Here is a 24,907-nt window from a genome sequence, read left to right on the forward strand (position 1 = left end):
AGAGATATACATAAGTATACCTATATAAGTAGGAGAGATGGCCAGAGAGCATTATTGGATTACGTGTTAATTGATAGGCACGCAAAAGAGAGACTTTTGGATGTTAATGTTCTGAGAGGTACAACTGGAGGGATGTCTGATCATTATCTTGTAGAGACGAAGGTGAAGATTTGTAGAGGTTTTCAGAAAAGAAGAGAGAATGTTAGGGTGAAGAGTGTGTTGAGAGTAAGTGAGCTTGGGAGGAAGACTTGTGTGAGGAAGTACCCGGAGAGACTGAGTACAGAATGGAAAAAGGTGAGAACAAAGGATGTAAGGGGAGTGGGGGAGGAATGGGATGTATTTAGGGAAGCAGTGATGGCTTGCACAAAAGATGCTTATGGCATGAGAAGCGTGGGAGATGGGCAGATTAGAATGGGTAGTGAGGGGTGGGATGAAGAAGAAAGATTATTAGTGAAAGAGAAGAGAGAGGCGTTTGGACGATTTTTGCAGAGAAATAATGCAAATGACTGGGATATGTATAAAAGAAAGAGGCAGGAGGTCAAGAGAAAGGTGCAGGAGGTGAAAAAGAGGGCAAATGAGAGTTGGGGTGAGAGAGTATCATTAAATTTTAGTGAGAATTAAACGATGTTTTGGAAGTAGGTAAATAAAGTGTTTAAGACAAGGGAACAAACGGGAACTTCAGTGAAAAGGGCTAATGGGGAGGTGATAACAAGCAGTGGTGATGTAAGGAGATGGAGTGAGTATTTTGAAGGTTTGTTGAATGTATTTTATGATAGAGTGGCAGATATAAGGTGTTTTGGTCAAGGTGGTGTGCAAAGTGAGAGGGTTAGGGAGAATGATTTGGTAAACAGAGAAGAGGTAGTAAGAGCTTTGCGGAAGATGAAAGCCGGCAAGGCAGTGGGTTTGGATGGTATTGCAGTGGAATTTATTAGAAAAGGGGGTGACTGTATTGTTGACTGGTTGGTAAGGTTATTTGATGTATGTATGACTCATGGTGAGGTGCCTGAGGATTGGTGGAATGCTTGCCTAGTGCCATTGTACAAAGGCAAAGGGGATAAGAATGAGTGCTCAAATTACAGTGGTATAAGTTTGTTGAGTATTCCTGGGAAATTATATGGGAGGGTTTTGATTGAGAGGATGAAGGCATCTACAGAGCATCAGACTGGGGAAGAGCAGTGTGGTTTCAGAAGTGGTAGAGGGCGTTGTCATTTCATGTGTGGCGGGGTGGCAACGGGGATGAATAAGGGCAGACAGTATGAATCATGTACATGTGTATATATGTATATGTCTGTTTGTGTATATATATGTATGTGTTGAGACGTATATATATGTATGTATATGTGTGTGTGTGGACGTGTATGTATATACATAAGTATGTGGGTGGGTTGGGCCATTCGTTCATCTGTTTCCTTGCGCTACCTCACTAACGTGGGAGACAGCAACAAAGTATAATAAATAAAATAAATTATATATATATATATATATATATATATATATATATATGCACACCACCTCGACCAAAACACCCTATATCTGCCACTCTATCATCAAACACATTCAACAAACCTTCAAAATACTCACTCCATCTCCTTCTCACATCACCACTACTTGTTATCACCTCCCCATTTGCGCCCTTCACTGAAGTTCCATTTGCTCCCTTGTCTTACGCACTTTATTTACCTCCTTCCAAAACATCTTTTTATTCTCCCTAAAATTTAATAATACTCTCTCACTCCAACTCTCATTTGCCCTTTTTTTCACCTCTTGCACCTTTCTCTTCACCACCTGTCTCTTTCTTTTATACGTCTCCCACTCAACTGCATTTTTTCCCTGCAAAAATCGTCCAAATGCCTCTCTCTTCTTTTTCACTAATACTCTTACTTCTTCATCCCACCACTCACTACCCTTTCTAATCAACCCACCTCCCACTCTTCTCATGCCACAAGCATCTTTTGCGCAATCCATCACTGATTCCCTAAATACATCCCATTCCTCCCCCACTCCCCTTACTTCCATTGTTCTCACCTTTTTCCATTCTGTACTCAGTCTCTCCTGATACTTCCTCACACAAGTCTCCTTCCCAAGCTCACTTACTCTCACCACCCTCTTCACCCCAACATTCACTCTTTTTTTCTGAAAACCCATACAAATCTTCACCTTAGCCTCCACAAGATAATGATCAGACATCCCTCCAGTTGCACCTCTCAGCACATTAACATCCAAAAGTCTCTCTTTCGCGCGCCTGTCAATTAACACATAATCCAATAACGCTCTCTGGCCATCTCTCCTACTTACATAAGTATACTTATGTATATCTCGCTTTTTAAACCAGGTATTCCCAATCATCAGTCCTTTTTCAGCACATAAATCTACAAGCTCTTCACCATTTCCATTTACAACACTGAACACCCCATTTATACCAATTATTCCCTCAACTGCCACATTACTCACCTTTGCACTCAAATCACCCATCACTATAACCCGGTCTCGTGCATCAAAACCACTAACACACTCATTCAGCTGCTCCCAAAACACTTGCCTCTCATGATCTTTCATCTCATGCCCAGGTGCATATGCACCAATAATCACCCATCTCTCTCCATCAACTTTCAGTTTTACCCATATTAATCGAGAATTTACTTTCTTACATTCTATCACGTACTCCCACAACTCCTGTTTCAGGAGTACTGCTACTCCTTCCCTTGCTCTTGTCCTCTCACTAACCCCTGACTTTACTCCCAAGACATTCCCAAACCACTCTTCCCCTTCACCCTTGAGCTTCGTTTCACTCAGAGCCAAAACATCCAGGTTCCTTTCCTCAAACATACTACCTATCTCTCCTTTTTTCACATCTTGGTTACATCCAAACACATTTAGGCACCCCAATCTGAGCCTTCGAGGAGGATGAGCACTCCCCGCGTGACTCCTTCTTCTGTTTCCCATTTTAGAAAGTTAAAAAAAATACAAGGAGGGGAGGATTTCTGACCCCCCGCTCCCGTCCCCTCTAGTCGCTTTCTACGACACGCGAAGAATGCGTGGGTTAGGGAAAATGATTTGGTAAACAGAGAAGAGGTAGTAAAAGCTTTGCGGAAGATGAAAGCCGGCAAGTCAGCAGGTTTGGATGGTATTGCAGTGGAATTTATTAAAAAAGGGGGTGACTATTGTTGACTGGTTGGTAAGGTTATTTAATGTATGTATGACTCACGGTGAGGTGCCTGAGGATTGGCGGAATGCGTGCATAGTGCCATTGTACAAAGGCAAAGGGGATAAGAGTGAGTGCTCAAATTACAGAGGTATAAGTTTGTTGAGTATTCCTAGTAAATTATATGGGAGGGTATTGATTGAGAGGGTGAAGGCATGTACAGAGCATCAGATTGGGGAAGAGCAGTGTGGTTTCAGAAGTGGTAGAGGATGTGTGGATCAGGTGTTTGCTTTGAAGAATGTATGTGAGAAATACTTAGAAAAGCAAATGGATTTGTATGTAGCATTTATGGATCTGGAGAAGGCATATGATAGAGTTGATAGAGATGCTCTGTGGAAGGTATTAAGAATATATGGTGTGGGAGGCAAGTTGTTAGAAGCAGTGAAAAGTTTTTATCGAGGATGTAAGGCATGTGTACGTGTAGGAAGAGAGGAAAGTGATTAGTTCTCAGTGAATGTAGGTTTGTGGCAGGGGTGTGTGATGTCTCCATGGTTGTTTAATTTGTTTATAGATGGGGTTGTTAGGAAGGTGAATGCAAGAGTTTTGGAAAGAGGGGCAAGTATGAAGTCTGTTGGGGATGAGAGAGCTTGGGAAGTGAGTCAGTTGTTGTTCGCTGATGATACAGCGCTGGTGGCTGATTCATGTGAGAAACTGCAGAAGCTGGTGACTGAGTTTGGTAAAGTGTGTGAAAGAAGAAAGTTAAGAGTAAATGTGAATAAGAGCAAGGTTATTAGGTACAGTAGGGTTGAGGGTCAAGTCAATTGGGAGGTGAGTTTAAATGGAGAAAAACTGGAGGAAGTGAAGTGTTTTAGATATCTGGGAGTGGATCTGGCAGCGGATGGAACCATGGAAGCGGAAGTGGATCATAGGGTGGGGGAGGGGGCGAAAATTCTGGGAGCCTTGAAGAATGTGTGGAAGTCGAGAACATTATCTCTGAAAGCAAAAATGGGTATGTTTGAAGGAATAGTGGTTCCAACAATGTTGTATGGTTGCGAGGCGTGGGCTATGGATAGAGTTGTGCGCAGGAGGATGGATGTGCTGGAAATGAGATGTTTGAGGACAATGTGTGGTGTGAGGTGGTTTGATTGAGTAAGTAACGCAAGGGTAAGAGAGATGTGTGGAAATAAAAAGAGCGTGGTTGAGAGAGCAGAAGAGGGTGTTTTGAAATGGTTTGGGCACATGGAGAGAATGAGTGAGGAAAGATTGACCAAGAGGATATATGTGTCGGAGGTGGAGGGAACGAGGAGAAGAGGGAGACCAAATTGGAGGTGGAAAGATGGAGTGAAAAAGATTTTGTGTGATCAGGGCCTGAACATGCAGGAGGGTGAAAGGAGGGCAAGGAATAGAGTGAATTGGAGCGATGTGGTATACCGGGGTTGACGTGCTGTCAGTGGATTGAATCGGGGCATGTGAAGCGTCTGGGGTAAACCATGGAAAGCTGTGTAGGTATGTATATTTTGCGTGTGTGGACGTATGTATATACATTTGTATGGGGGTGGGTTGGGCCATTTCTTTCGTCTGTTTCCTTGCACTACCTCGCAAACGCGGGAGACAGCGACAAAGCAAAAAAAAATATATATATATGTATATATATATATATATATATATATATATATATATATATATATATATATATATATATATATATCTTTCTTTCTTTCATACTATTTGCCATTTCCCGCATTAGCGAGGTAGCGTTAATAACAGAGGACTGGGCCTTTGAGGGAATATCCTCACCTTGCCCCCCTTCTCTGTTCCTTCTTTTGGAAAATTGAAAAAAAACGAGAGGGGAGGATTTCCAGCCACCCGCTCCCTCCCCTTTTAGTTGCCTTCTACGACACGCAGGGAATACGTGGGAAGTATTCTTTCTCCCCTATCCCCAGGGATCATATATATATATATATATATATATATATATATATATATATATATATATATATATATACATATATATATATATATATATATATATATATATTATCCCTGGGGATAGGGGGTAAAGAATACTTCCCACGTATTCCCTGCGTGTCGTAGAAGGCGACTAAAAGGGGAGGGAGCGGGAGGCTGGAAATCCTCCCCTCTCGTTTATTTTTTTCCAAAAGAAGGAACAGAGAAGGGGGCCAGGTGAGGATATTCCCTCAGAGGCCCAGCCCTCTGTTCTTAACGCTACCTCGCTAACGCGGGAAATGGCGAATAGTATGAAAGATATATATATATATATATATATATATATGTATATATATATATATATATATATATATATATATATATATATATATATATATTTATATATAGCTTTCTTTTATACATCTCACAGTCATTTGCATTATTTCCCTGCAAAAATCATCCAAATGCCTATTTCTTCTCTTTCACTAATAATCATACTTCTTCATCCCACCACTCACTACCCTCTCTAATCTGCCCACCTCCCATGCTTCTCATGCCTCAAGCCTCTTTTGCACAAGCCATCACTGCTTCCCTAAATACATCCCATTCCTCCCCCACTCCCCTTACGTCCTTTGTTTTCACCTTTTTCCATTCTGTACACAGTCTCTCCTGGTACTTCCTCACACAAGTCTTCCTCCCAAGCTCACTTACTCTCACCACTCTCTTCACCCCAACATTCTCTCTTCTTTTCTGAAAACCTCTACAAATCTTCACCTTCGCCTCCACAAGATAATGATCAGACATTCCACCAGTTGCACCTCTCAGCACATGAGCATCCAAAAGTCTCTCTTTCATGTGCCTATCAATTAGCACGTGATCTAGTAATGCTCTCTGGCCATCTCTCCTACTTACATACATATACTTATATATATCTCTCTTTTTAAACCAGGTATTCCCAATCACCAGTCCTTTTTTAGCACATAAATCTACATGCTCTTCACCATTTCCATTTACAACAATGAACACCCTATGTACACCAATTATTCCCTCAACTGCCACATTACTCACCTTTGCAGTCAAATCACCAATCACTATAACTCGGTCTCGTGCATCAAAACTACTAACACACTCACTCAGCTGCTCCCAAACACTTGACTCTCATGATCTTTCTTCTCATGCCCTGGTGCATATGCACCAATAATCACCCATCTCTCTCCATCCACTTTCAGTTTTACCCATATCAATCTAGAGTTTACTTTCTTACACTCTATCACATACTCCCACCACTCCTGTTTCAGAAGTAGTGCTACTCCTTCCCTTGCTCTTGCCCTCTCATTAACCCCTGACTTTACTCCCAAGACATTCCCAAACCACTCTTCCCCTTTACCTTTGAGCTTTGTTTCACTCAGAGCCAAGACATCCAGGTTCCTTTCCTCAAACATACTACCTAACTCTCCTTTTTTCTCATCTTGGTTACATCCGCACACATTTAGACACCCCAGTCTGAGCCTTCGAGGAGGATTTTAGGGAGAATAAAAAGATGTTTTAGGGAGAATCAAAAAATGTTTTGGAAGGAGGTTAATAAAGTGCATAAGACAAGGGAGCAAATGGGAACATTAGTGAAGGGGGCTAATGGGGAGGTGATAATAAGTAGTGGTGATGTGTGAAGGAGATGGAGTGAGTATTTTGAAGGTTTGTTGAATGTGTTTGATGATAGAGTGGCAGATATAGGGTGTTTTGGTCGAGGTGGTGTGCAAAGTGACAGGGTTGGGGAGAATGATTTGGTAAACAGAGAAGAGGTCGTAAAAGCTTTGCGGGAGATGAAAGCCGGCAAGGCAGGTGGTTTGGATGGTATTGCAATGGAATTTATTAAAAAAGGGGGGTGACTGTATTGTTGACTGGTTGGTAAGGTTAGTTAATGTATGTATGACTCATGGTGAGGTGCCTGAGGATTGGCGGAGTGCTTGCATAGTGCCATTGTACAAAGGCAAAGGGGATAAGAGTGAGTGCTCAAATTACAGAGGTATAAGTTTGTTGAGCATTCCTAGGAAATTATATGGGAGGATATTGATTGAGAGGGTGAAGGCATGTACAAAGCATCAGATTGGGGAAGAGCAGTGTGGTTTCAGAAGTGGTAGAGGATATGTGGATCAGGTGTTTGCTTTTAAAAGTGTATGTGAGAAATACTTAGAAAAGCAAATGGATTTGTATGTAGCATTTATGGATCTGGAGAAGGCATATGATAGAGTTGATAGAGATGCTCTGTGGAAGGTATTAAGAATATATGATGTGGGAGGTAAGTTGTTAGAAGCAGTGAAAAGTTTTTATCGAGGATGTAAGGCATGTGTACGTGTAGAAAGAGAGGAAAGTGATTGGTTCTCAGTGAATGCTGGTTTGCGGTAGGGGTGCATGATGTCTCCATGGTTGTTAGATTTGTTCATGGATGGGGTTGTTAGGGAGGTGAATGCAAGAGTTTTGGAAAGAGGGACAAGTATGAAGTCTGTTGTGGATGAGAGAGCTTGGGAAGTGTCAGTTGATGATACAGTGCTGGTGGCTGATTCGGGTGAGAAACTACAGAAGCTGGTGACTGAGTTTGGTAAAGCATGTGAAAGAAGAAAGTTAAGAGTAAATGTGAATAAGAGCAAGGTTGTTACGTACAGTAGGGTTAAGGGACAAGTCATTTGGGAGGTAAGTTTGAATGGAGAAAAACTGGAGGAAGTGAAGTGTTTTAGATATCTGGGAGTGGATTTGGCAGCGGATGGAACCATGGGAGCAGAAGTGAATCATAGGATGGGGAAGGGGGCGAAAGTTCTGGGAGCATTGAAAAGTGTGTGGAAATCTAGAACGTTCCCTTGGAAAGCAAAAATGAGTATGTTTGAAGGAATAATGGTTCCAACAATGTTATATGGTTGCGAGACGTGGGCTATCGACAGAGTTGTGCGGAGGAGGGTGAATGTGCTGGAAATGAGATGTTTGAGGACAGTATGTGGTGTGAGGTGGTTTGATCAAGTAATTAATGAAAGGGTAAGAGAGATGTGTGGTAATAAAAAGAGTGTGGTTGAGAGGGCAGAAGAGGGTGTTTTGAAGTGGTTTGGTCACATGGAAAGAATCAGTGAGGAAAGATTGACAAAGAGGATATATGTGTCAGAGGTGGAGGGAACGAGGAGAAGTGGAAGACCAAATTGGAGGTGGAAAGATGGAGTGAAAAAGATTTTGAGTGATCGGGGCCTGAACATGTAGGAGGGTGAAAGGTGCAAGGAATAGAGTGAATTGGAACGTTATGATATACCAGGGTTGACATGCTGTCAATGGATTGAACCAGGGCATGTGAAGCGTCTTTGGTAAACCATGGAAAGTTTTGTGGGGCCTGGATGTCGAAAGGGTGCTGTGGTTTCGGTGCATTATACACGACAGTTAGAGACTGAGTGTGAACGAATGTGGCCTTTGTTGTCTTTTCCTAGCACTACCTCGCACACATGGGGGGGGAGGGGGGTGTTATTTCATGTGTGGTGGGGTGGCAGTGGGAATGAATAAGGGCAGACAGTACTAATTATGTATATGTGTATATATGTATATGTCTGTGTGTGTATATATATGTATACGTTGAGGTGTATTGGTATATATATTTGCGTATGTGGACACATATGTATATACATGTGTATGTGGGTGGGTTGGGCCATTCTTTCGTCTGTTTCCTTGTGCTACCTCGCTAACGCAGGAGACAGCAACAAAGTATAATAATATGATACATACAGACATATACATATATACATGTGTACATATTCATATTTGCTGCCTTCATCCATTCCTGTTGCCACCTCGCCACACATAATATGGCACCTCCCTCCTCCTACGCGTTTTCAAGGTAGTGCTAGGAAAAGACAACAAAGGCCACATTCATTCACACTCAGTCTCTAGCTGTCATGTGTAATGCACCGAAACCACAGCTCCCTTTCCACATCCAGGCCCCACAAAACTTTCCATGGTTTACATCAGACGCTTCACATGACCTGGTTCAATTCATTGTCAGCACATTAACCCCAGTATAGCACATCATTCCAATTCACTCTATTCCTTGCACGCCTTTCACCCTCCTGAATGTTCAGGGACCGATCACTCAAAATCTTTTTCACTCCATCCTTCCACCTCCAATTTGGTCTCCCACTTCTTCTCGTTCCCTCCACCCCTGACGGATATATCCTCTTTGTCAATCTTTCCTCACTCATTCTCTCCAAGCGACCAAACCATTTTAATATACCCTCTTCTGCTCTCTCAACCACACTCTTTTTATTACCACACATCTCTTTTACCCTTTCATTACTTACTCGATGAAAAGACCTCACACCACATATTGTCCTCAAACATCTCATTTTCAACACATTCGCCCTCCTCCCCACAACCCTATCTATAGCCCATGCTTCGCAACAATATGACATTGTTGGAACCACTATTCCTTCAAACATAGCCAGTTTTGCTCTCTGAGATATCGTTCTTGCCTTTCACCCATTCTTCAACACTCCCAGAACCTTCGCCCCCTCCCCCACCCTATGATTCACTTCCATGGTTCTATCTGCTGCTAAATCCACTCCCAGATATCTAAAACACTTCACTCCCTCCAGTTTTTCTCCATTCAAATTCACCTCCCAGATGACTTGTCCCTAAACCCTAGTGAACCTAATAACCTTGATCTTATTCACATTTACTCTCAGCTTTCTTCTTTCACACACTTTATGAATCTCATTCACCAGCTTCTGCAGTTTCTCACACTCGAATCAGCCACCAGCCTGTATCATCAACGAACAACTGAATCACTCACAGACTGCATACTTGCCCCTCTTTCCGAATCTCTTTCATTCACCTCCCTAACAACCCCATTCATAAACAAATTAAACAACCATGGAGACATTCTCTGGGAACCAATCACTTTCCCCTCTTCCTACTTGTACTCATGCCTTTCATCCTCAATAAAGACTTTTCACTGCTTCTAGCAACTAACCTCCCACACCAAATACTCTTGTTACCTTCTACTGAGCATCTCTATCAACGCTACCATATGCCTTCTCCAGATCCATTAATGCAACATGCAAGTCCATTTGTTTTTCTAAGTATTTCTCACATATATTTTTTCAAAGCAAACACCTGATCCATATATCTTATCCCACTTCCGAAACCACACTGCTCTTCCCCAATCTGATGCTTTGTACATGCCTTCACCCACTCAGTCAATACCCTCCCATATAATTTCCCAGGAATACTCAACAGACTTATACATTTGTAATCTGAACACTCACCATTATCCCCTTTGCCTTTATACAATGGCACTATGCATGCATTCCACCAATCCTCAGGTACTTCACATTGAATATTCTCACCAACCAGTCAGCAACACAGCACCCCCTTTTTTGATAAATTCCACTGCAATACCATCCAGACCTGCCGCCTTGCCGGCTTTCATCTCCGCAAAGCTTTCACTTCCTCTTTTCTGTTTATCAAACCATTCTCTTTGACCCTCTCACTTTGCATACCACCTTGACCAAAACACCCTATATCTGTGACTCTATCATCAAACACATTCAACAAACCTTCAAAATACTCACTCCATCCCCTTTTCCACTCCACCACTTCTTGTTATTACCTCCCATTAGACCCCTTCACCGATGTTTCCATTTGTTCTCTTGTCTTATGCACTTTATTTACCTCCTTCCAAAACATCTTTTTACTCTCCCTGTTATTCAACGATAGTATCTCACCCATGGAAGTGAGGTAGCGTTAAGAACAAAGGACTGAACCATAGAGGGAATAGGAATATCCTCACTTGGCCACCTTCTCTCTTCTTGCTTTTGGAAAAGTGAATAAATGGAGGGGCGGTCCAGCCCCTTGCTCCCTCCCCTTTTAGTCACCTTTTATGACATGCAGGGGATACATGGGAAGTGTTCTTTCTCCCCTTCCTCAGAGTTTCAAAAATCCTGGAGAGAAAATCATCTGCCAAATAACCCAAGGCAAAAAGACAACTTCAAAGCTCAGAGGTGTGCAGTATTCTGAATGTACTAAGTAGATTGTTTGTTATTCCCAGCTCTGAAATACCAATAGTGGACAGGGTAATTATGATGTGTGTGCCTTATTCTGCCTGTATAATGTTTTGTAACATCTGGAAGATATAGTAACACCTAGAAAACATTAATATTTTATGTGGGTAATGTATGTTTTTGGACAATAACACTTTCATGTCAAATAAATTTATGTGATGTGGAATTAACTGAAAAGTGAAAACCAAGTAAATAAGGCACATATTAATGCCAAAAATGATTTACATCTGTATATCTTTTAAGTTCAAGCAAATTGTTCCTTCCATAATCACAAGTTCTTACAAGAATTTTGTAGATTTGTGCGCCAAGTTTTGTAAAATTTGTTTAAAACTTTATAATTCTTAGACTTCCCAATGTGCACATATTCAAGATATTAGGTTTGATAGCATTTATAGAATATACTTGTGTGTTCTTTTGGGGATAATTAAGTGAGACATGATATAAAGAAAATAAAATTTTACATTTATTGAATTATTTGAAATATGAGAACTTACTATGATAAAAGTAGATACAATAAGAAATATATATATTTATCATGGTACAGCATAACCCTTTGTCCCTAATGTGGTTTCCTTGCCATAAGCATGTCAGTCTTAACTAATGAAAAATGTCTTGGAGGTGTTTTCTACTGATTTTGCATGAATTACCACCTGATGTAAATGTATTAAAGATAATGAGCAATGTATTTTTTCCTAATAATTATTTGATTTTTTTGATGTCTTTGTTAAGTACATGTAAGATAGTGACAGACATTTTCAAAAGAATCGTAGTTAGAAAAACTTAATGCTTTGATATCTTGAATTATTCTGTTTCATAAAGTGACTTCTTCCTCAGAGTTTCAACAAGCCTGGAGAGAAAACTATCTGCCGAATATCTCGAGGTAAGAAGACAGCTTCAAAGCACAAAGGTGTGCAGTATTCTGAATATACTGAGTAAATTGTCTGTTGTCCCAAGCTCTGAAATACATATACTAGACAGGGTAATTATGAGTGATGTGCCTCATTCTGCTTGTATATTTTGTAACATCTTCAGAATGTTTTCTGGAAGATGTGGTAACATTCAGAAAACATTAGTTTCCTGTGGATAATGTATGTTTTTGGAGCATAACTCTTTTATGTCAGATAAGATGGTTTTTAAAATGAAATTTATGTGATGTAGAATTAATTGAAATGTGAAAATTAAGTGGATAAGGCACACATTAATGCCAAAAATTATTTGCAACTGTTAAATTTGTGAGATTTCAAGTAAATTGTTTCTTCCATAATCACAAGTTCTTACAAGAGTTTTGTCAAATTTATACACCAGGTTTTGTAAAATTTGTATAAAACTATGATTTTTAGATGTTTCACTATGTGTGTATTCAAGATATTAGGATTAGGTTTGATAGCATTTATAAAAGAATATTGTTTCCACTGCTTTTTAATTCATGTATTTTTGTATACTTTTAGGGATCATTAGGTGAGACATGATCTAAAGAAAATAAAGTTTTATATTTATTAGATTATATGAAATATGAGAACTTACTGTGATAAAAGTAGATACAGTACAACTAAAGATATGTATATATTTATCATGATACTGCAGATCCCTTTGTCCCTAATAAGGTTTCCTTGTCGATCTTTACTGTAATGATAAATATTTATATTTGGATCAGGTAACTGGCTTTTATCGCTGACAGATGTTTAGATAATTATTGAAATCAAGTATCTCATAGTATGTGCACACATGGATCATCCCTACTCCTTCACTAGAGATACCTCAGGATGATAGATAAGGAGACAAACTGCTTGAAGGCAAATGATAGAATTGCATTGTTATATGTTTATGGAAACATTCCGCAAGCTGCTGGTATCTTACATTAAGTCAAAACTGAACTATGCTTCCCAAGTTTGGTCACCATTCATACAGAAGCAATATGATATAATAGCAAGGATGTAGAGGAGGATCATGAAGATGGTACTTGTACCAGAAGTAATGGAGCTGAGTTACAGGGAAAAGCTAGAAGCCCTAAATTTGCCCACCATGGAAGAAGAAAGTGAAGGGTGACCTAATCACAATCTGTAAGTTCTTAAACTGATTTGATGAAATCAGCTGTGAACAGCAATTCAAAATATGTAGGGATATAACACCTAAAGGCTGTAGCATCAAATTAAGTTAGAAACATATTAGATGTAAAGAAGTTCCTCTACAGTACAGTATAAGAGTATATACGGGTATGTTTGAAGGTAGAGCATAACCAACAATATTATATGGATGAGAGTTATGGGCTATAGGTAAGGCTGAGCAGAGGAGGTTGAATGTGTTGGAAATGAAATTTTTGAGGACAGTATGTGGTCTTAGGTTGTGTGATCGAAAAAGTAATTAAAGGGTAAGAGAGAGGTTTGGTTATGAAAAGAGCTTGGTTGAGAGAGCTGAAGAAGGTGTACTGAAATACTTTGCACATATGGAGAAAATGAGTGAGGAAAGAATGACAGAGGATACATGTGTCAGGAACGGAGGGAACAAGGAAAATGGGGAGACCAATTTGGAGATGGAAGGATGAGCTGAAAAAGATTTTGAGCGATTGAGACCTGAACATACAGGAGGGTGAAAGGCATTTGGGATAAAGTGAATTAGAACACTGTGGTGTACTAGAGTTGACGTACTGTCAGTGGACTGAATCAAGGTATGTGAAGCACCTGAGGTAACCTATGGAAAGGTCTGTGGGGCTTGGTTGTGGATGTGAAACTGTGGTTTCAGTGCATTACACATGACAGCTAGAGATTGGATGTTAGCAGATATAGCCTTTCTTCATCTGTTCCTGGTGCTGCCTCGCTAACACAGGAAATGGCTATCATATATGAAAAAGAAACGACTAAAGGCCATACCATGAAACTTATTAAGAAACATATTAGAAAAGATGTAAAGAAGTTCTTTTACAGTGCTCTGTAAGAATGATGGATGATTAGAATAAACTGAATGATAAAATCATGAATATGGACAGCATTCAGAAGTTTAAAAGTTGTATTGTATTAGAGAAAGTTCAAGAGTGTAGAACTCTCCCCCTGTGCAGTACAAGTAGGTGATTAAACACACACTGATAGTTAGGTATTTCAGTTGTAGAGATTCTCATGGTGATAGGGATTTATGGAGACACCAGTTGTAGAGATTCTCATGGTGATAGGGATTTATGGAGACACAAGTTTTGAGTGTTTACTGGAATTGAATGCACTGGGAAGATATGGACTGATACATCATCTTTGCTATATCCTACCTTCACATATACTAGCATGGATATTGAAAATATTTTTTATAATACATTAACTTGAAAAAGTTATCATGTAGTGCTCAAATTTAACTATTTTTTTTATATATTATTATACTTTGTTGCTGTCTCCCACATTAGCGAGGTAGCGCAAGGAAACAGATGAAAGAATGGCCCAACCCACCCACATACACATGTATATACATGCACATCCACACACGCACATATACATACTTATACATCTCAACATATACATATATATACACACACAGACATATACCTATGTACACATGTACATAATTCATACTGTCTGCCCTTATTCATTCACCACCCTGCCACACATGAAATGACAACCCCCTCCCCCCGCATGTGCGCAAGGTAGCGCTAGGAAAAGACAACAAAGGCCACATTCGTTCACACTCAGTCTCTAGCTGTCATGTATAATGCACCGAAACCACAGCTCCCTTTCCACATCCAGGCCCCCACAAAACTTTCCGTTGTTTACCCCAGATGCTTCACATGCCCTGGTTCAATCCATTGACACCACGTCGACCCTGGTATACCACATCGTTCCAATTCACTCTATTTCTTGAACACCTTTTACCCTCCTGCATGTTCAGGCCCCGATCACTCAAAATCTTTTTCACTCCATCTTTTTACCTCCAATTTGGTCTCCCACTTCTCCTCATTCCCTCCACCTCTGACACATATATCCTCTTGGTCAATCTTTCCTCACTCATTCTCTCCATGTGACCAAACCATTTCAAAACACCCTCTTCTGCTCTCTCAACCACACTCTTTTTATTACCACACATCTCTATGACCCTTTCATTACTTACACGATCAAACCACCTCACACCACATATTGTCCTCAAACATCTCATTTCCAACACATCCACCCTCCTACACACAACTCTATCAATAGCCCATGCCTCGCAAGCATATAACATTGTTGGACCCACTATTCTTTTTAACATACCCATTTTTGCTTTCCAAGATAACATTATCGACTTCCGTACATTTTTCAAACACACACACACACACTCACACACTCCACCCCCACCCACCCCACCACCACCACCACCACCCACCCTATGATTTACTTCCGCTTCCATGGTTCCATCTGCTGCCAAATCCACTCCCAGATATCTAAAAACACTTCTTCCTCCAGGTTTTCTCCATACAAACTTACCTCCCAATTGACTTGTCCCTCAACCCTACTAAACCTAATAACCTTGCTCTTATTCACATTTACTCTCAGCTTTCTTCTTTCACACACTTTACCAAACTCAGTCACCAGCTTCTGCAGTTTCTCACATGAATCAGCCACCAGCACTGTATCATCAGCGAACAACAACTGACTCACTTCCCAAGCTATCTCATGCACAACAGACTGCATACTTGCCCCTCTTTCCAAAACTCTTGCGTTCACCTCCCTAACAACCCCATCCATAAACAAATTAAACAACCATGGAGACATCACGCACCGCTGCCGCAAACCAACATTCACTGAGAACCAATCACTTTCCTCTCTTCCTACTCATACACATGACTTACATCCTCAATAAAAACTTTTCACTGAAGTGGAGATAGAATTGCAGAAACTATACAAACATCAATAATTTCTAGGTGATCATAGTTTAGGATATGAAGTTCCAATACCAGCAGCCAAGGCATTTTAGTGAGAGGTTCTGTGATATACACAGGGTACCTGTTGCATTAAATACAGAGGGAAAGGTAAGAAAGAGGAAGAGATAGTCAAAGAGCTGAGGTTCAAGATGAGCAGTGTTGATGATATAGGTGGCACCCCAGACGTAGAACAAGGAACCGGTATAGCAGGATAAGAAAGGAGGATCAAAGAAACTTTGAAAAGAATATTGTGAATAAAGCTGGACCAAATCTAATTCCTTTCCACAAATTTCTTAAGTCAATTTACAATTAAAAAGCAGCTAATTGGGCAAAGAAATTCAGAGTGAAGAATTGTAGAGGATGATGTAAGGATATGTAAAGAACTGAATAACAAGTTAAAAGTGTTTTCGCAGTGGAGGACACTATAGCCCCAACAAAGTGCAATAGCATAGGGAAAGTGTTTTAGAAAGTGTCAAGATATCTGGAAAAGACATAAGCAGAGTACGAAAAGTCTGGATCCATACAAGACTCATGATGTTGATTAGATTTAACCAGATGTGTTGAAGATGTGCTCAGATACACTAGATAGACCTCTTTAAACACCATTCAAGATTTCAGTGGAGAAAGGCAAGGTGACAGTAGAGTGAAGAAGGGGTAGTGTCATAACTGTCTTTTAAGAAAGAAGATTGTGAAGAGACACTAAACTACAGACCAGTCTCACTGGCAGGTATGATCCATAATGTTCTGGGAAAAGTAATCGGAAAGCAAATGGATGACTTTCAGCAGAGCAGAAATTACAGAAGTGATAGCATGGCTTTAAGGAAAGAGTTCATGTGTATTGAAGCTTTTAGATTCTTAGGAGAGAATGAGCTCTGTGTTAGACAAAAGAGAAAGCTGGGTAGATTGTTTGTATCTTGACTGTCAGAAAGTTCTTGACTGTACTGCTTGGAATAGTGATGATAAAGCTGGATACCTGGTAGGAATAACAGGAGTAGGGAGGTCATAGACAACATTGAGATATCTGGAAACGACATTAACAGAGTGCTTAAAGGTCCTGTCCCATACAAGGCTTATGGTCTTGATGAAATTTCACCAGATGTGCTAAAGATGTATGCAAATACACTAGACAGACCTCTTGAAATACCTTGCAAGTTGTAAGTGGAGAAAGACAAAGTGCCAAGGTAGTGGATAAAGGTGTCATACCTGTCTAAAAGAGAGGAGTCTGGGAAAAGAGACAGAACTATAGACTAGTCTCTCTCTCAAACATCCATGTTCTTGTGATTACAGTTTGTGTTACAGGGAGTTTTAAACTTGTGATGCCCTGTCTCTTAACCATGTATATTTGTATTGTGTCTTTACTCGTATGTGTGTCTACACACAAGTATAAAACGCCCTCCCCAAGAAGTACAAATAGATAATTACACACACAATTACACACAAACGGGCCTCTGTGGATTAGTACCATGGGTTACTGTAGGCAAAACTAACAGCCAAAATTGGCAAAAATAGACAGCTTGATAATGAAAATATGATTGAGTATTTTGCTTCCAAAACGATTATACAAATATGGTTAATATTACAACAATATTGATAAAGCAAATCATATATTATCAATCAGTTTCTTACAAAACTAGCCAGTTTTTATCATTTTTCTCAATTGAAATTCTGCTGCTTCCTAGAGAGAATATGTGGAAAGAATAGCATTTATAGGTTGCACCACAGAATACCAGTATTGTAACAGACTTAACAAATTCTCCCATGTAACACTTTTTTCTGTTACATTTTTGTTTTTCTTGCATATACTTATTGAAAAACATTTTCCATTGTTCCGATAACCACATTGACAACATGCATACCTTCCCACACCATATGTTGTTCCGTTAGTGATCACTGAAATCCAAATGATTTTGTTTGTCACTTCATTCCTTGTTTTATGGATAACACCAACATAATGAGTGTTCATGTAACTTTTCCGTAATGTAACCCTACTTGCACATTCTCATTGATGCATTTTCCGATAAAGGCTTTAGAGACTCATTTTCCAGTTTCCACGGAAATGGCAGTATCAACAAATGCCTTGCGCAGGTCCAATGAAAAGTAACATTGATGACCAAAAGTGCAGTAATTGAAATAAGAGGACTATATCCCGTTAACCAGTTTTGCTAGCAATGGCAGCTTTGTACTCAAAATAAGTGTTGAGAAACAAAGTACTTCTTGTAGTTCACAGAAATTTTGCATATTTTGCAAAATGATATTGCCCCATATGTAGACAACACATTGCTTCCAAACTAACAAAACTGTTAAGTATTAATGAAGTACTCCCTTTAGGCACTTTAAGTAAAATTTCTCCAGTGGCATTTTAAAGAGAACTGACTGACTCAAACGATATATTCCAGGTCATGGAAGACATTGCTGTGCCGGCAAATATTCTCATATACTGTATCCATCAGAATGGTGCCTAAGGAAATGTACGGTTTTAACTCAGTGTAATTTACTTCCCGGAAAGGAACAGAATATTTTTCTTTAATGACAGCCAGATAGTTATTCAAAAATATTGAGGGAGTTTCTCAGATAAAAATTATATAGTAATAAGTAGAAATAAAGAGAGAATGTTGGGGTAAAGAGAGTGGTGAGAGAAAGTGAGCTTGGAAAGGAGATGTGTGAGGAAGTACCAGGAGAGATTGAGTGCAGAATGGCAAAAGGTGAGAGCAAATGACATAAGGGGAATGGAGGAGGAATGGGATGTATTTAGGGAAGCAGTGATGGCTTGCACTAAAGATGCCTGTGGCATGAGAAGGCTGGGAGATGGGCAGATTAGGAAAGGTAGTGAGTGGTGGGTTGAAGAAGTAATAGTGTTAGTGAAAGAGAAGAGAGAGGTGTTTGGGCGACTTTTGCAGGGAAGTAGTGTGAATGACTGGGAGATGTATAAAAGAAAGCCGCAGGAGGTCAAGAAAAAGGTACAAGAGGTGAAAAAGAGAGCAAATGAGAGTTGGGGTGAGAGTATCATTAAATTTTAGGGAGAATAAAAAGATGTTTTGGAAGGAGGTCAATAAAGTGCATAAAACAAAAGAACAAATGGGAACATCACTGAAGGGGGCTAATAGGGAGGTAATAACAAGTAGTGATGAAGTGAGAAGGAGGTGGAGTTTCCTGAATGTGTTAGATGATAGAGAGTGTTTAGAGATAGAGATATAGGGTGTTTTGGTCAAGGTGGTGTGCAAAGTGAGAGGGTCAGGGAGAATGGTTTGGTAAGCAAAGAAGAGGTAGTGAAAGCCTAGTGGAAGACGAAAGCCAGAAAAGCAATGGGTTTTGATGGTATTGAAGTGGAATTTATTAAAAAAGGGGGTGACTGTTGATTGGTTGGTAAGGATATTCAATGTATGTATGGTTCATGGTGAAGTGCCTGAGGATTGGTGGAATGCACTACTTGTACAAAGTCAAAGGGGATAAAGGTGAGTGTTCAAATTACAGAGGTATAAATTTATTGAGTATTCCTGGGAAATTACATGGGAGGGTATTGATTGAGAGGGTAAAGGCATGTACAGGGCATCAGATTGGGGAAGAGCAATGTGGTTTCAGAAGTAGTAGTGGGTGTATGGATGAGGTGTTTTCTTTGAAGAATGTATGTGAGAAATACTTAGAAAAACAGACGGATTTGAAAGTAGCATTTGTGGATATGGAGAAGGCATATGATAGGGTTGATAGAGATGCTTTGTGGAAGGTATTAAGAGTATATGGTGTGGGAGGTAAGTTGCTAGAAGCAGTGAAAAGTTTTTATCAAGGATGTAAGGCATGTGTACGAGTAGGAAGAGAGGAAAATGATTGGTTCCCAGTGAGTGTTGGTTTGCGGCAGGGTTGCGTGATGTCTCCATGGTTGTTTGATTTATTTATAGATTGGTTTGTTAGGGAGTTGAATGGAAGATTTTTAGAGAGACGGGTAAGCATGCAGTCTTTTGTCAATGAGAGGCTTCGGAAGTGAGTCAGTTGTTGTTCGCTGATGATACAGCACTGGTGGCTGATTCGGGTGAGAAACTGTAGAAGTTGGTGACAGTTTGGTAAAGTATGTGAAAGAAGAAAGCTGAGAGTAAATGTGAATAAGAGCAAGGTTATTAGGTTTAGTAGGGTTGAGGGACAAGTTAATTGGGAGGTAAGTTTGAATGGAGAAAAAATGGAGGAAGTTAAGTGTTTTAGATATCTGGGAGTGGATTTAGCAGCGGATGGAACGATAGAAGCGGAAGTGAGTCACAGGATGGGGGAGGGGGTGAAGGTTCTGGGAGCGTTGAAGAATTTGTGAAAGGCAAGAACATCATCTCGGAGAGCAAAAATGGGTATGTTTGAAGGAATGGTGGTTCCAACATTGTTATATGGTTGTGAGGCATGGGCTATAGATAGGGTTGTGCGGAGGAGGATGGATGTGTCGGAAATGAAATGTTTGAGGACAGTGTGTGGTGTGAGGTGGTTTGATCGAGTAAGTAACGAAAGGATAAGAGAGATGTGTGGCTATAAAAAGCGTGTGGTTGAGAGAGCAGAAGAGGATGTGTTGAAATGGTTTGGTCGTATGGAGAGAATGAGTGAGGAAAGATTGACAAAGAGGATATAAGTGTCAGAGGTATAAGGAATGAGGAGAAACGGGAGACCATATAGGAGGTGGAAGGATGGAGTGAAAAAGATTTTGAGCAATCAGGGCCTGAGCTTACAGGAGGGTGAAGGCATGCAAGGAATAGAGTGAATTAGAATGATGTGATATACCAGGGTGGACATGCTGTCAGTGGATTGAACGAGGGCATGTGAAGCAACTGGAGTAAACCATGGAAAGTTTTGTGGGGCCTGGATGTGGAAAGGGACCTGTGGTTTCGGTGCATTACACATGACAGCTAGAGACTGAGTGTGAACGAATGTGGCCTTTGTTGTCTTTTCCTAGCGCTACCTCGTGGGGTGGGTGTGTGTTCTATTTTATGTGTGGTAGGGTAGTGACAGGAATAGATGAATATGTACATGTGTATATATATGTATATGTATGTATACATTGAAATGTATAGGTATGTATATGTGCGTGTATGGGTGGGTTGGGCCATTCTTTTGTCTGTTTCCTTGCTCTACCTTGCGAACACAAGGGACAGCGATTAAGTATAATAAAAAGTTGATCATGAATAAAGTTGAAATAGGCAATATATGCATATTAAGACAAAATAGGCAACTTGATGTAGATAGAATAGGCAATATTCACATTTTGCCTGATAATCTGGGCTTAACTCATTGCCTTACGTCTACTTGAGTTAGATTTTATCAACTTTACATCTACTCGGGTTAGACCAATTTTGGAGTCTGTGTAGGTCCCCTTTCTACGCTGTTGTAATGCTCATTGATGCCTTTCACATCCCTCTCGATTTTTGTGTCATAAGTAAATACACATTCAGGTGGGATTCCATATCTTCTGGCAAGGTATGATACCAATGAACTCCACCCATTTCAAAAGGGCTCCTCTGAAATATTTCCTTTGTCCTTTTCCAGTATCCTTTGAAAAATTCCCTTTTTGTTTCTGCCTGGTGATCTAGTTTCCTAATCAGCCTCCCATTTAGTATATTGTTAAATATATGGATGGTGCTTTCCACAGCATCTCTTTGAACATCTAAGCTGTGGAATTCTCTTCCTTATTTTGTCTTTCCCTCTTCATATAACCTTTCTTCCTTTAAGAATTGGGACTACAACACTTGCAGAGCCCTGATTATTTTGCTTTTTCACACAAGATATCCTTCATTAGGACATGTTTTATCCTGTCCATGTTAGTCACTATTCTACCTCCGTATTCTATGAATGTTGTAGAATGTGACTAAAAGGGGTGGAAGCAGGGGCTGACCCCTCCCTCTTATAATTCAGTCTCTGAACAGAAGAAGGATCCAGTCAGAGAATGGATGCAACCAGGATGAGAAGAGAAGAGAGATAGGTAGTATGTTTGAGGAAAGAATCATGAATGTTCTGGCTCTTGAGTGAAACAAAGCTCAAGGGTAAAGGGGAGGAATGGTTTGGAAATGTCTCAGGTATAGGGTCAGGGGTTGGTGAAGGATAAGAGCTAACAAAGGAGTAGCACTATTCCTGAAACAGAATTTGTGGGAATGTAAATTGTAGAGCGATATGGGTAAAATTGAAAGCATGGCAGGAGATAGGTAATTATTTGTGCTTTTGTACCAAGCCATGAGATGAAAGATCATGAGAGGCAAGTTTTTTTGGAGACTCTGAGTGAGTGTGTCAGCAGTTTTGATACAAGAGACTGGGTATTAGTGATAGGTTATTTAAATGCAAATGTAAGTAATGTGGCAGTTGAGGGTAAGTTATTTAAATGCAAATGTAAGTAATGTGGCAGTTGAGGGTATGATTGGTGTGCATGGGGTATTTAGTGTTATGAATGGAAATGGTGAAGAGCTTGTGGAGCTGTGTGCTAAAAAATGGATTGATGATTAGGAATACCTGGTTTAAGAATAGAGATACACACACAGGTACAGGTTGAGCATCCCTAATCTGAAATGCTCCAAAATTTAAAACTTTTTAAGAAGCAGCATGATGTTACAAGTAGAGAATTACACACATGACCAATCTTGCCCATGTTGGGCTCTGATGCTCTGTTGGAGCCAGTTTGTTGCAGACCATCTTCACTGCCAGACCCATGTGCATTACTCGCCATGTTTTTTGCTTATTCTCTACTCTGTAATACAAAGAGTTGTTGAAAATGTTGTAAAGACCTGCAGATACTCTTGTGGGTAACACTGAAATAGCTGAAATGGTTCTGAACCAAGGTGATCGTGATAATAGAGACAATGAAGATGACTTTGTTAACATTGCTGAAAAAGAGCCTATAGATGACATGATGAAAATATGTTAATGGACCCATTAAAGGACTAGAGCAGCGTGCATTTATGGTAGAACAAGAAATCATTTTGGTTTATGAAATCAGAGTGAGTCTTTTAGATGATAACCATTGTTAATGAGGTAGATGACTCTGGAGGAAACGTGTAAAAAAAAGCCATCCAGCAGAATGTCTACCCATTTCTAGAGGACCCACCTCCTGATCCCTCAGCTTCTTCTAATGTTCCATCTCACAATGATGTCAGTAGTGATGTACCATCTCTCTCAGGTTTCTCAGGCTATATGTATTTTTAGTATTTGTTGCTGCATTTGTCTTCTGTAAGCAGAGATCAATTTTTTTTTTTGGTAAGTGCAAAACATTATTTTCATGTGAAATCTGAATTTCAGCTCCACCAAAAATGACATGTTTGAGCATAACATGACCAACAACATTATTGCGTTGAATTTTTTTTTCCCAGTTTTCATTACATTTACAGCTGCCTGTAATGATTGTAAATTAAATGCTAATTTTTTTTATATCTCAAAGAAAGCCTAAAAGAGAAAATACTGTGTACTGTAATCTTTTGATTAAGACAGCATTGTAGGTGGAAACTGAAAACCTACAGTTGTTTGTTGTTGCTATTGTTTAACATCTGACACAAGTATTCTGTTGATGCTACTGTGCTGCTTACTTACCCTAAACGTATATTTTTTCATGGTATTAATGGTATTTCATATGATTTTTACTGTTAAGTCCTTATGGGTGAATAAGTGTAAGAAAATGATTGCTTATCAGTAGCGTTAAGTCCTTATGGGTGAATAAGTGTAAGAAAATGATTGCTTATCAGTAGCATATAAATTCAGAGTCAGCTATGAAGGTGATGCAAAACAACACATTGTCCACAAGGGCAGCTGAGGTCGTGATGCCTTAGCTTTCTGATGGTTCAGTGTTGCACAAATTTTGTTTCATATGCAGTTTTATTAAAGATATTGTATAGATTACCTTCAGGCTATGTGTATAAGGTGTATATGAAAAATAGATTGATTTTGTGCTTAGACTTGGGGTCCCGACCCAAGATATCTCATTATGTATATGCAAATATTCCAGAATCCAAAAAAATTCAAAATACCAAAAACATTTGGTCCCAGGCATTTCAGATGATGGATACTCACCTTGTATAAACAGGAGAGATGATCAATGGGCATTATTATATTTCATATTGATTCATGGGCATATAAAAGAGAGACTTTTGGATGTAAATGTGCTGAGAGGAGCAACTGGTGGGAAGTCTGATCACTATATTGTGGAGGCAAGGGTGAAGATTTGTTGAGGTTTTCAAAAAGAGGAAACACTGTTGGGGAGAAGAAAGTGTTGAGAATAAGGGAGCTTGGAAAAGAGATTTATGTGAATATAAACCAGGAGAGATTGAATGCAGAATTTCAAAAGGTGGGAGTAAATGAAGCAATTTAAGTGGGGGAGGGATGGAAGGTATTTAGGGAAGCAGGTAAATGCATGTGCAAGAGATGTACATGGCATACGAAAGATGGGATGTGGGCAGATTATAAAGATGGTAGTGAGTGGTGGGATGAGGAAGGAAAGTTGCTAATGAAAGAAAAGAGAGATACATATGAGCAGTACTTAAATGTAAGGAGTGCATATCATTGGGAGATGTATAAGAGAAAGCAGCTGAGGTCGAGAGGATGGTGTGATGTATAAGAGAAAGTAGCATAAGGTCAAGAGAAAGATGCAGGGGTTGAAAAAGAGAGCAAATGAGAGTTGGTGTGAGCAAGCATCAGTAAACTTCTGGAGAAAAAGATGTTTTAGGATGAGGTAAATTATGTGTAAAAGACCAGAGAGCAAATGGGGACATCAGTGAAAGGGGCAAAACAGGAAGAGATGACACGAGGAGACCAAGTGAGTATTTTGAACTGTTCAATGTGTTTGATGATAAAGTGGCAAATGTAGGATGTTTTGGTTGGGGTGGTATGCAAAGTGTGAGGGTCATGGAAAGTGGTTTA

The 24,907-nt window shown here is 39.8% G+C and overlaps 1 protein-coding gene across 9 annotated transcripts in view; it reads left to right on the forward strand.

The window, feature by feature from the left end:
- Nucleotides 1–23,344, forward strand: part of LOC139761399 (Fanconi anemia group J protein homolog) — a 1,968,572-nt gene extending 1,945,228 nt beyond the window's left edge. For all 9 annotated transcript variants that reach the window (XM_071685544.1, XM_071685606.1, XM_071685598.1 and 6 more), the window contains one exon: nucleotides 12,010–23,344. In XM_071685544.1, the coding sequence (XP_071541645.1) occupies nucleotides 12,010–12,111 (102 nt within the window). In that variant the 3' untranslated portion in view covers nucleotides 12,112–23,344. The remainder of the gene's footprint in view (nucleotides 1–12,009) is intronic.
- Nucleotides 23,345–24,907: the final 1,563 nt, after the last annotated feature.

The sequence above is a fragment of the Panulirus ornatus genome, chromosome 3 (genome assembly GCF_036320965.1).
Source record: "Panulirus ornatus isolate Po-2019 chromosome 3, ASM3632096v1, whole genome shotgun sequence".
Taxonomy (NCBI): Eukaryota; Metazoa; Arthropoda; class Malacostraca; order Decapoda; family Palinuridae; genus Panulirus; species Panulirus ornatus.